Source organism: Drosophila rhopaloa, unplaced genomic scaffold, assembly GCF_018152115.1.
Source record: "Drosophila rhopaloa isolate 14029-0021.01 unplaced genomic scaffold, ASM1815211v1 contig_115, whole genome shotgun sequence".
NCBI classification, from domain to species: domain Eukaryota; kingdom Metazoa; phylum Arthropoda; class Insecta; order Diptera; family Drosophilidae; genus Drosophila; species Drosophila rhopaloa.
This window is the reverse complement of record NW_025334990.1, coordinates 6,994,329-7,008,613: the sequence shown is the minus strand read 5'-3', so window position 1 is coordinate 7,008,613 and position 14,285 is coordinate 6,994,329. Positions and strand designations below refer to the sequence as shown.

Sequence of the window (14,285 nt, the reverse complement as noted above, 5' to 3'; positions counted from 1 at the left end):
TACTGAATTAATTCTGCTGAGAATACTCTTTCCAATATTTAAGCATTGATAAAAAGAAATCCGAGTATTTGAAATATTTGTTATACTTAACAATTTATTTTAACACAAGGTTATATTATTTTACACAACTTTCATCGTTTTACAAAAATGTCTTAAGTTGATAATTAAAATCTAATTTAGCTAAATGACGAGTTTTGTTTTGTCCAAGTTTTTTTTTCAGTAGTTGCCGTGGTTTTTAAAAAAACATAAATAGGTAATCAGTTTTAGCATTATCGTTTAGCTCGACAATATGTTTTGTAAATATGTGTGCTAAAGTGGTACACAGTTCTACATAATGTATTTCGTATGTATAGCAGTGACTTCTAATTAATTCGCGTATTATGTATGCTTATTCTGCATGCAAACAAAATAATAAACGTATTTTACAAGACGATGTGTTAAAAAAATAAAAGAATCTAATAGATAGGTTACAATTATTAGATGAAGTCTCTCTCTGTTTTGAAATCTCAATTCACAAAAGTAAACGTCAGGAATTAACGATCAATATGACGAAATCATAAAGTGTGCATCACTCGTAATCCTTTTTTGGAAAAAGGATCGCCAGCGCTTAGGTTGAGTAGTCGACTGCTCCGCTGCCGTTCTGCTGCATCCGAACCGACCGACGTCGCGTCAGGATGCGGGCCGGTGCTGCTGGAGCAGCTGCATCGGTGGAATCAGCGGGAGCTCCCACTGCCAGTCCTGCTCCCGTTTCCGCGTTGTTGTTGGTCACTGCCGCTGCTGCGGCCGCCTCTTCACTGGCCATTCCGACAACAGCGTTGTCCACGATCAGTGGCACGGCCACTGGAGTCGTCACGGGCTGATGATCCTCCTCCAACTGCGAGTTGCGTCTCGAGGCAATGGCCCGCAACTTGGACTTTTTGGGCGGCAGGATGCGAGGAGCACTAACTTCCCTGATTGGCGCAGTTTCCTGGACGTTGTTTCCGATTGGTGTGGGCGTGGGCACCACAATCACCGCTGGCGTGGTCTCCTCCTCTTGATAGTTACGCTTGCGCGCCAATCGCGCTGCATTCCCGTTGCCATTGCTGCTTTCATCCGCTGGCGGCACTTGTGGCACGACCATGATCTGTTCGTTGTTAATTTTGCCATTGTAACTGTCGGGATTCGATGGGTTGTTACTCGTCAGGCAGGCGTTCTCATCGATGGTCTCAAGCTTGCTTATCGGCTTGTTGGTGCCGCCATTGGTGGCTGCCGGTGCTACTACCTCATCCTTGGCGCTAACTTGCTTTAGCTGGGCGTTCTCCTTCTCCAGCGATTGGATGCGATCACGCGTGGTTTTCAGTTCTTGCTGCAGAAACAGAATGGTGCTCTGCATGCCCTCCACATCTTCGTCCAACTCTTGCAGAAAGTCATCCAATTCTGAAAATTAATGTGTTTACGTTAGACAATCTTTCTTCAGGTGTAGTTTAAAAAGCAAGAAAAAAGTATGTTAAGTCTATAGTGCATTTCAAGTTCGTTACAATTTATTTTAAGCTCTTGTCTTGCTAAATTTTAATTGAATCTACTGGATATTAAAGGACTTTAAAGATAAACCAAATACAATTTTTTTTTAGATCTCTTAGGAAATGAACGTACCCGATTGGGACTTCTTGACTTCCTCACTAAAACTCTTTTGCATGGCCAGCTCGGTTTCCAGCTTGGCCAGTCTGCCGTTGGAGGTCATTTTGCCCAGCTCCTCGTTCTCCTGGTAAAGCAGCCGGCACTTGGCCATTAGGCGCTTGCCGGTGTTCGAGTCCGGGGTGAATTTCCAGGCGGACAGCTCATTCTGGGTCTCCTCCAGCTTGGCCTTGGTGGCCTTCAGCTCCTTCTTGAGCCTTTCGAAAAGTAGATTGACCGCTGGATCAAGAAGGGCAGTGCGCAAGGCCAAGGCAGTTGGCGCCTGTTGGGCCTTGTACTCGGCAATTTGGCTCTGAAAGGCATGGGATAACCATTTATATTTAAGAATTTAAACGGAATCAAAGGTCTACCCACCACATAGTCCTGGAATTCCTGCTCCTTGTTGGCCAGCCGGCGCATAAGGATCTTCTCGCGGCGCTGGGCATCGGCGCATTGCTGACCCATGCGGACCTGCTCCAGTTTGAGATTCTCGATCTCATCTGCGAATCGAAGAATAGGATTAGCTATGGGTCTAGAGATCGGGGTTCCAAGCTGAGAGAGCCACTCTGTTTTTGGTTTGCACGAGACATTATACAATAGATATTTTACAAGTTCTTAATGGGCAAGGCAAAGTGTTTGTTTTTAGGTGGAACTTAATACGAAATCATACCAATGCGTTGCAATCATTCGTGTAAGTTCGTGACATGGTCGGTGGAAAAGGCCGCATCCCGTCGTCAATCTCTGGCTGATAATGATATTGATTTTGATTCGATGCGAGGGTCACAACCACTTGAACTTGGACACGATTTCGATATAGAAAATATCGTTGGCATTATCTCTGGCACTTGAACAACCACACCTGCCATTATTTTCATTTTGATTTCTTGCTTTTCCATTTGCATTTGATTTTGCATCGAACTGAATTGGCGATTGAAATTGAATCTTCGCGGCATTTTTGCATACACTGTGGGAAACAACGGCTGATTGATACATTTTTTGTGGCAAAACTGAAAATATTTTTGAAAAACACTTGCAAAAAACTCGACGCACACACATTGGGCTCTCGAAAGCTTTTTCGTATACATATGAATTTGAAAAGCTTTTCCCCTTCTCTTTTTTGCGGCATTTTCGAACACTCTTTTGTCATACAAAAAGTTTATTGACTTCGCATTTGTTGTATTTGTTGTGCAAACACGTATTCTTTGTATTTGTATTTATTTAGGCGAGTAAATTATTTATGTATTTATATATTGCCGAGGCAAACAGATGTGTGTGCGTGTGTCCCATATTACATGTTAATTGATTGATTGGCGGCCAATTAACCGTTTTAAAAATCAATTAAGTAATCTTATCAAAAGCAGTACACATGCACACACACATTCACCCCTTTTTGGCGCCATTTATTTAAATATTTTTGCATTAAACACATGGGGTAAAGTTTTTGGCATTCACTTTTTCACCACAATTTCAACTGAAAAATAATTATACTTTATTTTCTTTTTCGTTATGCACTGGCACTTGTTTACTTGATTATTTATTATTTGTATTTAAGCTTAACAAGAGTAAGCGAGAGGGGCTTGGAGAGAGAGAGAGAGATGGAACAAGGGGGTGGGGCGGTGGGGTCGCAGACACGTTGGCTCTCTTCTCCTCACCTCCTCTTCTTCTTCTTCTGGCACGTAGGCAAACGAAAAGTGGTCGCAAAACGAAAACTGTACACCGCAAAGAAGACGACGAAAACCACGGAAAGAGTAAGAAAACGAGGAAATTGGATAACTTCGTTTTAGATTCTTTAATTATATAAATTTATGTAGAAATATTGGTTTTTTATTAGGCCAATCTAGGCTTATTATAAACCATACTTTCATGGGATGTTTTTGTTTAAAGATTATGAAAAATCTTGGCTTGTTATGTAGATTTTTTACATTGTATTATGAAACCATAGCTTTTTATGATTTATTTTTATTTGTATTCTTTTTTTTTATTGAAAACCTTAGCTGGTTAACATCTTTTATATTAATTATTATTTCTCAAAATTTGTTGTTAAACTTTTACTGATTATAATATTTTTTTCATTATTTAACTCATATTATAGATAGTTCTTTTGCACAACACTTCGTAAACACTTTATAACTTTTTCAGGCTTTCGTTTGCCTTTTAGTTCGTATTAGGCATTATATTATTTTTTATTCGTGGTCCTTTTAAAGCACTTTCACCATATGGAAGATTTTCTAGGGTGGTGTCTAAAAAAATAACTTAAAAATTAACCAAAACGCCGCTGAAAGAATGTTCGTTAAAAGAGTGTTCGCTTCGATTCGATTCACATAATATACGTTGAGTTCTTTTCCGAGTGTTTTTCATAAACTATTTCCATGGCACAAAAAAACCCAAAGGAGTGGGGACAGAAATAAACTAATTAAACTAAGTCTTCTTGTTTTTCGTTTTATACAATTTACACAGAGTTAACACTTTCGATCGTGGGTTTTCGAAACGAGTATGTATGTATATAGGGGGGTATTATATAGATCAGATCTCTGATAGCAGTGTACCAAAATGTGCAAAATACCTTCGAGCAAGCGTTGTCGCTGTTCGGCGGCTGCAACAGCCTCTGCAACAGCTGCTGCGTGTTGCTGCTGCTGTTGCTGTTGCTGATGTTGCTGCTGTTGTTGCTGCTGTTGCTGCTGCTGCAAATGTTGCTGCTCCTGATGGTGATGATGGTGCGGATGCGGATGGTGATGATGGTGATGGTGCGACGCATCCTCGAGACCCGAGGGCGTTGGGGAGGCGGGGCCGCCACTGGCTCCAATATTTTGGCTGCTGTTTAGGATATTTAGATTTTGCTCGTATTTGGTCGGGGGCATTTTTTCGTAACTGTTCATCAAGGGTCTTTGATCGTCCATAGTCATTGCAGCGACACTCATTATTTGCAAATTAAAACGCTGTTGCGGTTCTTGTTGTTGTTGTTGTGGGTCCTTTGCTGGCGTAGTTGATGTTGTTGCTTTTCATATGGGCCGCTCGCTCTCACACACACACACACGCTCTCACCAATACTCCCTCACACACTGGCACACACCAATGCGACGCGTATGGCCAAGGTTTTGAAAAACCTCGATTTCGCGTTCCTTTCGCGCTCGCTCAACGCTCAATTAATGATTAATCGCTGGGTTGTCCTTTGATTCACACTTTATGTATGTTTTCGGGCGGTTGGGGGCACTTTTACTGCGTAATTTTTTAATTTTTCAACGCTGCGTGAAATTTCTCGATTGGGGCTGTTAACTGTTGTGCGGAATCCAACATGGCGACGCTGAAAAATACTAAATTTGCCTTTATTAACGAATGCAGCTCTGGGTTCAGCACTCGAATACATCTTACCTGCGACTCAAACCAAAATTGCAGGCACTCTGTTAATGGTAGACATTTGCTTACAGAACTGTTAAATCAGAACATTTAAATATTTAATTAAAAGGAGTTTTAAAATTATGAACTTTGGTTAGCCGTGCTTACTTATAATAAATTTCCTTCTAATCTTCTTAAAACATTAATAAAAATTTTTGTCAATATGTCCACATTAATGTTATATTTTAGGTTTTGAGAAGTGGTCACACTGGGCCACTGTTTTGGAAATTGTTTTGGTTTTTAAACACGCAAAAACATGGCAGAATCCCCGCAGATACAGATAAAACTTGAGCAGCAAAATATCAAGGAGCGTTTGAATCTTCACGTGAAGAGGCGCCTGCAACAGGATACAGATAACCCCATCGAGAGTCCCGAATTATTGCCCAGTGAACAAAATCCAAAGCGCAGCAAAGGAAAAGAGGTTCCCAAACCTCGAAAACCCTACCAAAAACGCACTGAAAAACCCAAAACAGAAGCCACAAAGTCCAAGAAAGGTGTGTATTTTTTATTTCTTAAAGAAACTCATTAATATGTGATTATTTTTTAGTTGGACAACTTGGCAGCCCGGCGGCGGAGACGGATCCCTTGGACGATCAGGAACCGGAGGGCTTTTCTCCTGAGGCGGCGGATGGGAAATCCTCTACCCGAGATCGCTATAAGAATGCCGATATACTCAACATGGTGTTGAACGTTAAAAAACGCATTTTAATGCAGGACCCTGAGGTCCAGGCCTTCTGGACCGAAGTTATGACAGTCATTAAGAGCTAAAGTCTTCAAAATCTGCTTTAATGCGGTTGCTATTTTGTAAATTGTTATTATAATATTACATAGATCATTTAATGAGGGTGTGTAAATAAAGTATAAGAATGTTGTAAAACGTCTATTGAATCATTGCGCCAGAAATTCAAGTATAAAGAATATATTCCAGTAAGGTTACATGGTTTATACATGATATGTTAGCATGTTCACTTCAAAGATTAAAAGATCAAAATAGAAATTCATTGAATTAACATTTGATATTAGCATGGCGTTTGTTCATATTTCTTAAATATTGGAAGAATTGTTCAACAAACCGTTAAAGTAGTTTTTAATTCTTGTATCAATCCAGTATAACAGTCATTTAAATATTGTTTTCATTGCTTACGTTTAAAGATTCAAAGATATATTTTTATACCTTTTATACAGATATCCTTATGAGAATATGTTGAATTCTGAAGTAATTCAAATTTCTAAGCTAAAAATCTTTAATCCCAGCCGGTGATTTCAAAATATTTTAAGCCAACATTCAGAAATTGCAGAATTTTTCTATTCAAAAAAAATATTTATTTAGCACTTGAATGTTTTTAAGCCTAACTAAGACTTAGTTTAGATTTAAAAAGAAATAATGTGTGGAATGTCAGGGTGTTCCAGTGCGCAGTCTCTCTCCCGGGGAACTCTTTCTCTATAGAGAATTCTCTCGGAAATCTCGCCGGCCGCCGATGAAGCGGCCTGCGGACAGCTGCGGATTTGGCGGAGCGCTCAGAAAGAATTTCACCGTGTTTGGGGTAGCATCGCGTCGCGTGACCGCAGCAAAAGTCCACAAAAGTCCAAGGGTTTTGCTGGCCATAATATCGACCATTTTGAGTCCGAATTCGATTGTGTGTCGACTCAAAAGGTAACCAGGAAATCGATTCCGAGTGTAAAGTGGCGAAATTGCGCGATTCTGGGCACATCGGTCCATTTAGCCGTGTTAGATAATCCCGCTTCAGTGGCGCGGTTCGCTATCGATTTAACTTTTTTCGCTTGGGTTCTCAAAAGGGCGCTCGCGCCCCCTCTCTTTCTGACGAAGACCACCCCTCTCTTTCTCAGGGTGACTGGCTCTCTCTCTCTTTCTCTCTCTATTTGTCTCTTTCTCTGTTTCTCTCGGTCGCTTTGACTTTGTGCTTCGTCCTTGTGAGAGAATTTGCACTGAAATCGCACTTAAGTCAGCCCACCCCCGCGAACCCTTCACCCACAACCAGCCACCCTTTCACCCACGAGCCACCCTCTTTTACCACCTTTTCCCCAACTTTTCCCACCCCTCGCCTAGCCCTTTTCCCTCGCATCCGCTTTTCTTTTCGCTTTTCATTTCGGGGGCCTTTCATTTCCACTCTGGTGTCATCAGCTTGAAATACTTCGAGAGCCAGGGAAATTCCAAATATCTCCACTCTTACGTAAATAAATAAAAGAGAATTGTTTCCGAAAGGAAAACTTTGTGAAAAACTATCGAAAATATATTTGTGGGGGGTCAGGCATTATATAACTGCCAAAGTAAAAGTGAAAAGTGACTTCAAAATAAAGGAGAACCAAAGTGCATAAGTGATTACAAAACAAGTGGGAACATTTAATGGTTCGGAGGAAAAATGGACTATAAATGAATGGAAATAGTACTAAAACCAACTTTAACCAGAATAGCTATTAAAATAGAACAATACCTAACCTTAAAGTGGCTAATTAACTAATAGCCAAGTTTATAAGCCCCCTTCCAGGACCACGAATCCTTTAATCCTCGAGGTCTTCAACGGCATTACACAACAAAAGTGCAGACCCAACCCTGATAATTTTACCTGTGCCACCTGAGTGACTTTCTCATGCCACTTGTTCTGCTCAATTTTTTGTTCGTTCTATTTTTTTTTATTGGCTAAATCGATATGCTAGATTCGTGCTTCTGCCAATTGTCTGGCTATTACATAACAACAAAAGGAATGAAGCTCGAAGAAAAGCCCACGATTGGCAGGAAGGCAACTGAAAACATTTCCCGCAGGAAATGCCAAAAGACGGAGACAGTTGATAACAAAAAAAAAATGCAGAGGGGGGAGGGGTGGGAGTAAAAGTGGGCTAAAACAGGACCTGAACTGGGTCAGTTATTGAATTTTCCGAGTGGAAGAGAAGAGGAGGAATCAGGGTGTTGCTTGTCCTGCTAAATGCAACTGAACATCAAATGTTGATGGGAAACTAACATCGAATAGTTCCGCTCCAATCAAGCCACCCCCACATATGTATATCGTGTATATGCCCATATAGCCTGTCGATTGGAACTCTTCCTGTTTCGCCTGTCAGTTGGCCAACAACAAGCCCACTTTGTTGTGATTGAGTGGCCGACATGACAACGGCCCCTTGACTACCATATTGATTGGCTTTTCATTCGTCTTGCATATATGAGGGAGGACCTGTGTTTGTGTGCCAGAAACCCAAATTTGCTGGCAAGAACGGGGCGTATGCGTAATATTTCTTACTCTGATCTGTCTGCCCACTTTGTTTTTACCCCCCATTCCTTTGGGTCTGGACAATTTGGAGTGGGCCCAACTGCAGTGCTCTAGAATCGAGCTACAGCATGGCTTCAGTGCATTGCACTTTTCCCGATTACGTGCTTTAAGGGGGTTGGCAAGTGGGGTTTGTCTTTTTGTGGTTAGGCTTACACCGAAATGGCCAAGCGAACTATGGGGAGTCTAGGAAATGGGCTGACAACGTAATTACTTGAGTGGCCCGGAAATTGGTTATTTAAATGCTATGTGAAGTCATAGCAGGGGTCGACAAATGAGTCATGTAGAGCCAGTTATGTCTTGTTTAGTACTTAAATGTATTTGAATGAATTACAGTTCACCCGATAGAGGTATAACAAGTTTTAAGAGGTTACTTTACTAATTAATACTTATTTTTTATAAATCGAGAAACTATTATTTTTTGAACTGTTAAAAATAATATAGTATTCATATATTTATTATATTAATAGTATTAGTTGATCTATAAATAAATTGGTAATCAAAAGAAGGTCTACGAGAAGTTAACTTTTAAGTTAGTTTTTCTTAATACTTGCCGGTTTTATTATTCAATTATAAAATTTTTACAATAAAAACTATTAATAAAATTTCAAAGGGAAGGATTGGAAAACCTTGAGCATTATAATTATCAAAAATTGTAGATTACTCCAAATCCAAAAAAAATAGCTTTAGCTCATTTTAAAGGACTTTGAAGATTGTTTAAAGTTGGTATAAATACTATTACTATTTACTAAAATAGTTTAATAGACCAACTCTTACATTGTACGTAGGCACCTTAAAAAAATTTAATCAGATTTGAAAAAAAACCGTAAGCCTTGGCAAAGCCTAACAAAGCCTTTCCGCTTGACAAACATAAAAAAAGAAAATAGATTGAACCGTCAACTGGGAGGCCTATCAAGCCACTTGGCCACAAATCGCAAACGATGGCAAAACTATTAAAAGCCTCAAGAGAAGGGGGAAATCGGAGGGCTTTGAAGGTATATATTGGTAATTTGTTACCTAGCTACCGAGAACCGTTAGCAATTACCCACCATCCACAAAACTGGTAGTGCTGGCTGGGAAAATCAATTGGTAGTTGGGGAGAAAAGAGGAGGGGCTGGGTGTGCGTTTGAGCAATCATTGCAATCCAATTAAATGGACAGTCGATCCCAAGACAAGAAATACAAAAAAAATGGTTAAAAAATGGAAAAAATGAATGGGTTCCACGTGGGATCCACAAGCTCACTAATTGGGTCGCTAGAGGGCGCGCGTCATCGAAGAGAAAAAGAGAGAGAGAGAGTGCAGGCAGGAGAGAGTGGGGGTAAATGAGAGAGCACTCTCGTTGCATTGCGCCGTCGCCTTGCCATCCCTTTCCCCCGCGCCCCAAACTGCACCAGTGTTGTTTTTGTTTCCGCGTCCCACTTTGTGTTTTTGCCTACTTCTTCTTCGTCGTCGTCTTCCCTTTTGGATTTATTTTTGTAACGGCGATTTTCACTTTTCATTGCAGTCGAATTATATACAACACATATTTCGCTAATCTTCCACGAGCTATTAAGCAATCTATCTATTTACATATAGGTTTTAAAATTACTTTAACATTTTTCCGGTTTTTTTTCTTTGTGGCTTTCAGGCTAACATGCTAATGTAGCATCGAATCAGTTCGCAAATTGTCCAACGAAAGCGAAATCCAAACAAATTGTTGCTCCAGCCGCCGGGCAAAAAAGCGTGGATCCATAAAAAACGAGCATAAATAATTAATTCCAATAAACACAAATACATAAAAATGTCGCCATTCATGGAGAAGACGTTGTTGTTGTTAGGCGTGCTCTGCTGCATACAAGGTAAGCCCCAAAGTTTATGCAATGCAAAAAAAACACACAAGCCGCACACACACACGGACGCCCGCACGCACACTGACGCAGTTCCGAACCCTGACATTTGGCTGCATATATACATAGATATAATATGCCATAATGCCTCGGATCGGAGAAAGTGGTCGTAGCCGTAGTGCTGCACCAAATCACGTTTAAAGGCCCTAGACCATTAAGTTGTACCTTATTAAAACCTAGTTGTTAAGCTTACTTATTAATTAAATTATTTTATGATCTATCATATAATTTGTGAATTGTCGATATTAGTTTATAGTAAATGGTTTAAATATTTTGGAATCAATTTTAAGACTGTTTTACTTCCTAATCTTCGTTTCTTTTTATTCGATTTACTATTTACACATCTTAAACTGTATATTCAAAAATTTCAATTTTATTCTTGAGTTCAAAATGTTATCACTCGTATATTTTTTCTAGCGATAAGCATTGAATAACAATCTCGTGCTAGCTACCTAAGTTAGGCTTTTTGTAAGCTAGCTCAAAGGTCGTAAAACAATCCAATGCTTACAAAGTTTTTTAATTATATAATAATACATTCACATATGTATGTTGCATAGTTTTGTATGTATTTTATTTACAACATTAATTAAAATTCTGATCCCAACTTCAGATTAACAAAAAACACATAATTTAAAGTTATTTTTGTCATCAATTTTTCAAAAGTCGCAAAAAACTTCCTAAAAATTATTTTACCAACTATTTTTCTTATCTCTTTAACGTAACTTTTTGAATGCAAATTTTGGCATTAAATAATAAGATTGTTTTAAGATCGATTGTTCATCCTTAGGCAGAAATCTAACATACAGGGGTGGTCAAAAGTATTTGCACAATTTACACGTACTTACTCATAAGAAATGTGCAAATACTTTTGACCACCCCTGTATTATATATTATTAACTTATTTTTTATAAATTAGCAAGCTCTGTAGCTAAATGTAAGCCGGGCTAATCCAATTCAAGCTGAAAACAAAATCCAGCTGAATACCAATCGCAACTTTGAAAATGAAATTCGCAAGATGTGTCTTTTTATCCAATTAGTCAATTTAGATAAGCATAAATAGAGTGTTATAATGATTAATATATGTGTGGATGAAAGTAAATTAACAAACCTTAGGGGTTTTATAATTTACTTAAATCTTTCAATAAATAAAATAAAAATTAGTGATTTCGAGCTAAAATATTATTTAATTTTTATTTATTGTATTTACTTACCCTTATTCAAATAGAAGTATTTGAACTATTTTATTTTAAATAATTGTTTTAGTATTAATTATTATTATTTCTTCATAACTTGTAGTGACCACTGCCCTGATGTGCTATGACTGCAATAGCGAGTTCGATCCCCGCTGCGGCGATCCCTTCGAGCCGTACTCGATTGGCGAGGTGAACTGCAGCAAACAGGAGCCACTGGAGCACCTCAAGGACAAGTACAAGCCCACCCTGTGCCGCAAAACCGTTCAAAAGAGTGAGTGACTGCCAAGCAGAGTCTTAAAAGACACCTAATTAACTTTATTCTCCTCCATAGTTTATGGGAAAACACGGATCGTACGTGGCTGCGGATACATCCCTGACGAACACACCGACTCCAAGTGCGTGAGACGCTCGGGAACCCACGACGTGGCCGCCATCTACTGCTCCTGCACCAAGGATCTGTGCAACGGAGCCAACTCGCCCGTTGCCAAGTGGATGATGCTGCCCCTCGTCTTCGCCGCCGGATTGGCGCTCCTGCTGAACTCGAGGCACACAATACGATTCCAGAGCTCGTAAATTGAGCTCGATCTAGCATTTCACTGAGTTCACTTTTACCTATCGTTTTCGACTTTGGTTTTAGTGTTTTTTCGATTCAGATCTGCAGTTGATGCTCATTTAGTTGCATAATTTACTTTAATATTTAATTTAATGTGTTCGTAAGCGTAAAAACAATAAGAATAATACGGAAATTAACTTACCTTATGGGTTCACCTACATTATATAAAGGACAAAATGACAAAAATAGGAAGGTAAACACACTTTTGGGGGCAGTAATAAATCCACATTTTGTAAGCCTTTGTTCAAAAGTTATTTTAAAATACAGAAAAACTGCCAGTAAATGTCTCCGCCTAATAAATTTCAACCTTTGACCCCTAAAACTTAAATAAACAATGCAGTACGCTAATCTACAACATAACTCATAACTCAAAATAATATTAAGTCGTTGATGCAGAAATTCTTTTCTGATTCTGTAGCAGTTTTACCATCTTTGCATGATATCAGAAAAAGAAAGTATTTCCTCATTCATGGCTTATGACCCATTTTTTACTCCATTTTTTTTTTTGGCAAATACTTGCAAATGACCCAGCACATCACATATTTAGTTCTTAAATGGGGTAGGGCAAACCGAAAAATCAAACCCTTTATGAAATCTGTTAGTGTAAATTCTAAGGATAAGAAACATCTATCTTTACGGCAAAGAATTTTTACTAATTATGATTCTGAACTCCATGATGCCGACTAAAAGTATTATTTCAAACTATCCTTTTATAAACGAGCCACATCTTTATTTATTTTTTATTCCAACTTATGTTGTGGCCATTATCCCCAATACACAATATTTTATTATTTTTTTTTAAACCAACAAATGGGTAAGGAAAATCCAAAGGCAAACCCTTTACGAACCTATTAGTGCAAATACTAAATATGAACATCTGTCTTTACGGCAAGGAATTTGCAATATTTAGGACTTTACACTCATTTAAAGCCAGAAAATCGATTTCCATAGAAAGCAAAATAAGAGAAACGTATTAAAATTTATATGATGAAATAAATGAATGACAACTATCTGAAAAACAAAAGAGAATCCATAAATTATTGAATACAAAAAAGAAAATAAATTTTGTCCATTATAAGCTTCATGCGAACTAAACCAATGTATACTATAAAGCCATGATCCCGATGCCATTTCCAAAGGAGTTCTGAGAAAGTCTGGTGGAACTGGAATTGCTAACATGGCTGATATACATAAATCTTCCTAATACTTTAGACGGAAAGTGCATAAACATTTTGATTTGTGTCCCCAATACAAAACACAAACCAAGGTACAGTCAACACAAAGCATGGCAAGATATTAATAAACAGAAACACTAGCCAACATATAAAAACCAGTTACAAACACATCATTTTGTGTAGAAAAAAAAATATATATATACATACATGAAAAATTGCATAAATTATAAAACATTATATTTGTTTAGTTATATATTATTAAGAATTATATGGAAAGATAATAAGGTAAAAGCAGAAAGAAGCGTGAGCATATGTAGATAAACCTAACTAATTTTAATTTATAAAAAGAATAACAAACACTAGCCGTTGTATCGTAATAGAAAAACCAAACAAGAGAAAAATTAATAAAGTGAAAAAGAAAATTTAAAATCAATAATCCATTTAATAGTCAGAGTACTTAAGATTCCATAACTAAACCAATTATGATGAATAATTATTTAAATTTGATTGTTTTCCATCAGATTTTTTCAAGAAAGTATTGCAAAATTATTGCAACTGAAGCACATCCAAACTAAAACAAAATAAAAACACAAGATCACGCAAATCTTTATAAACTGAAAAAGTATTTAAATAATAAAGAAGATATTAAAACACACCTTTCTGCGTGAATCATATCATTGAGCTTTGCTTCATAAGTGACGGGAAGACATTCTAAATTAAAAACTGAACTAAAACAAAATGCAAACACAACGTACATACATATATTTCAAATTATTAATGCAATTGAAATATAATAATGAAAAAGTATGAATAATAACATGTTTTCAAACAAGTTACCGAAACCTTAAAAAATTTATTAAATAAGTGAACAAAAAGTAAGAAATCTACGGAAAGAAGAACACACACCAAACAAAAAAGCTTTTGTCTGCGCTGGCTGAGTCGAATATTCTATAACCATAAATATAATACCTAAATATATATCAATATTATTTCTTTTCGTTTTTATATCACAGCAACACGAATAGCAACAAAATGGGAAAATTATTTATTATGCAAGAAAACTATAACAGAAAAACACAGCAGAAATAATA

The 14,285-nt window shown here is 37.8% G+C and overlaps 3 protein-coding genes across 5 annotated transcripts; 2 read left to right on the top strand and 1 right to left on the bottom strand.

The window, feature by feature from the left end:
- Positions 1-112: 112 nt before the first annotated feature.
- Positions 113-4,939, bottom strand: LOC108044921 (pre-mRNA-splicing regulator female-lethal(2)D). 2 transcript variants are annotated; one of them, XM_044461742.1, is made up of 4 exons: positions 4,217-4,939; positions 2,029-2,153; positions 1,633-1,966; positions 113-1,416 (listed from the first exon to the last, which is right to left on the bottom strand). In XM_044461742.1, the coding sequence occupies exons 1-4, from the start codon at positions 4,569-4,571 to the stop codon at positions 608-610; spliced, it is 1,623 nt and encodes a 540-aa protein (XP_044317677.1). In that variant the 5' UTR covers positions 4,572-4,939; the 3' UTR covers positions 113-607. The 2 variants fall into 2 exon arrangements, with proteins under 2 accessions (XP_044317677.1, XP_044317678.1); XM_044461743.1 differs by lacking the exon at positions 4,217-4,939 and adding an exon at positions 2,324-2,440 and having other exon boundaries at positions 115-1,416.
- Positions 4,940-5,254: 315 nt separating this feature from the next.
- Positions 5,255-5,903, top strand: LOC108044924. Its single transcript, XM_017124089.2, has 2 exons — positions 5,255-5,540; positions 5,594-5,903. Exons 1-2 carry the CDS (start codon positions 5,303-5,305, stop codon positions 5,812-5,814), a joined length of 459 nt encoding a protein of 152 aa, XP_016979578.1. The 5' UTR covers positions 5,255-5,302; the 3' UTR covers positions 5,815-5,903.
- A 656-nt stretch (positions 5,904-6,559) lies between these two features.
- On the top strand, positions 6,560-13,415 carry LOC108044925. 2 transcript variants are annotated; one of them, XM_017124090.2, is made up of 4 exons: positions 6,560-6,700; positions 9,955-10,165; positions 11,510-11,677; positions 11,738-13,415. In XM_017124090.2, the coding sequence occupies exons 2-4, from the start codon at positions 10,108-10,110 to the stop codon at positions 11,977-11,979; spliced, it is 468 nt and encodes a 155-aa protein (XP_016979579.1). In that variant the 5' UTR covers positions 6,560-6,700; positions 9,955-10,107; the 3' UTR covers positions 11,980-13,415. The 2 variants fall into 2 exon arrangements, with proteins under 2 accessions (XP_016979579.1, XP_016979580.1); XM_017124091.2 differs by lacking the exon at positions 6,560-6,700 and adding an exon at positions 7,185-7,238.
- The last annotated feature ends 870 nt before the right edge of the window (positions 13,416-14,285 follow it).

Coding starts and splice junctions, on each gene's coding strand:
- LOC108044921 (XM_044461742.1), bottom strand. CDS start 4,571: ATGAGTGTCGCTGCAATGACTATGGACGATCAAAGACCCTTGATGAAC. Junction 2,154..4,216: donor GCGACAACGCTTGCTCGAAG/GTATTTTGCACA, acceptor TTCGATTCGCAG/ATGAGATCGAGAATCTCAAA. Junction 1,417..1,632: donor AGTCAAGAAGTCCCAATCGG/GTACGTTCATTT, acceptor ATTAATTTTCAG/AATTGGATGACTTTCTGCAA.
- LOC108044924 (XM_017124089.2), top strand. CDS start 5,303: ATGGCAGAATCCCCGCAGATACAGATAAAACTTGAGCAGCAAAATATC. Junction 5,541..5,593: donor AGCCACAAAGTCCAAGAAAG/GTGTGTATTTTT, acceptor ATTATTTTTTAG/TTGGACAACTTGGCAGCCCG.
- LOC108044925 (XM_017124090.2), top strand. CDS start 10,108: ATGTCGCCATTCATGGAGAAGACGTTGTTGTTGTTAGGCGTGCTCTGC. Junction 10,166..11,509: donor CGTGCTCTGCTGCATACAAG/GTAAGCCCCAAA, acceptor CATAACTTGTAG/TGACCACTGCCCTGATGTGC. Junction 11,678..11,737: donor CCGCAAAACCGTTCAAAAGA/GTGAGTGACTGC, acceptor TCTCCTCCATAG/TTTATGGGAAAACACGGATC.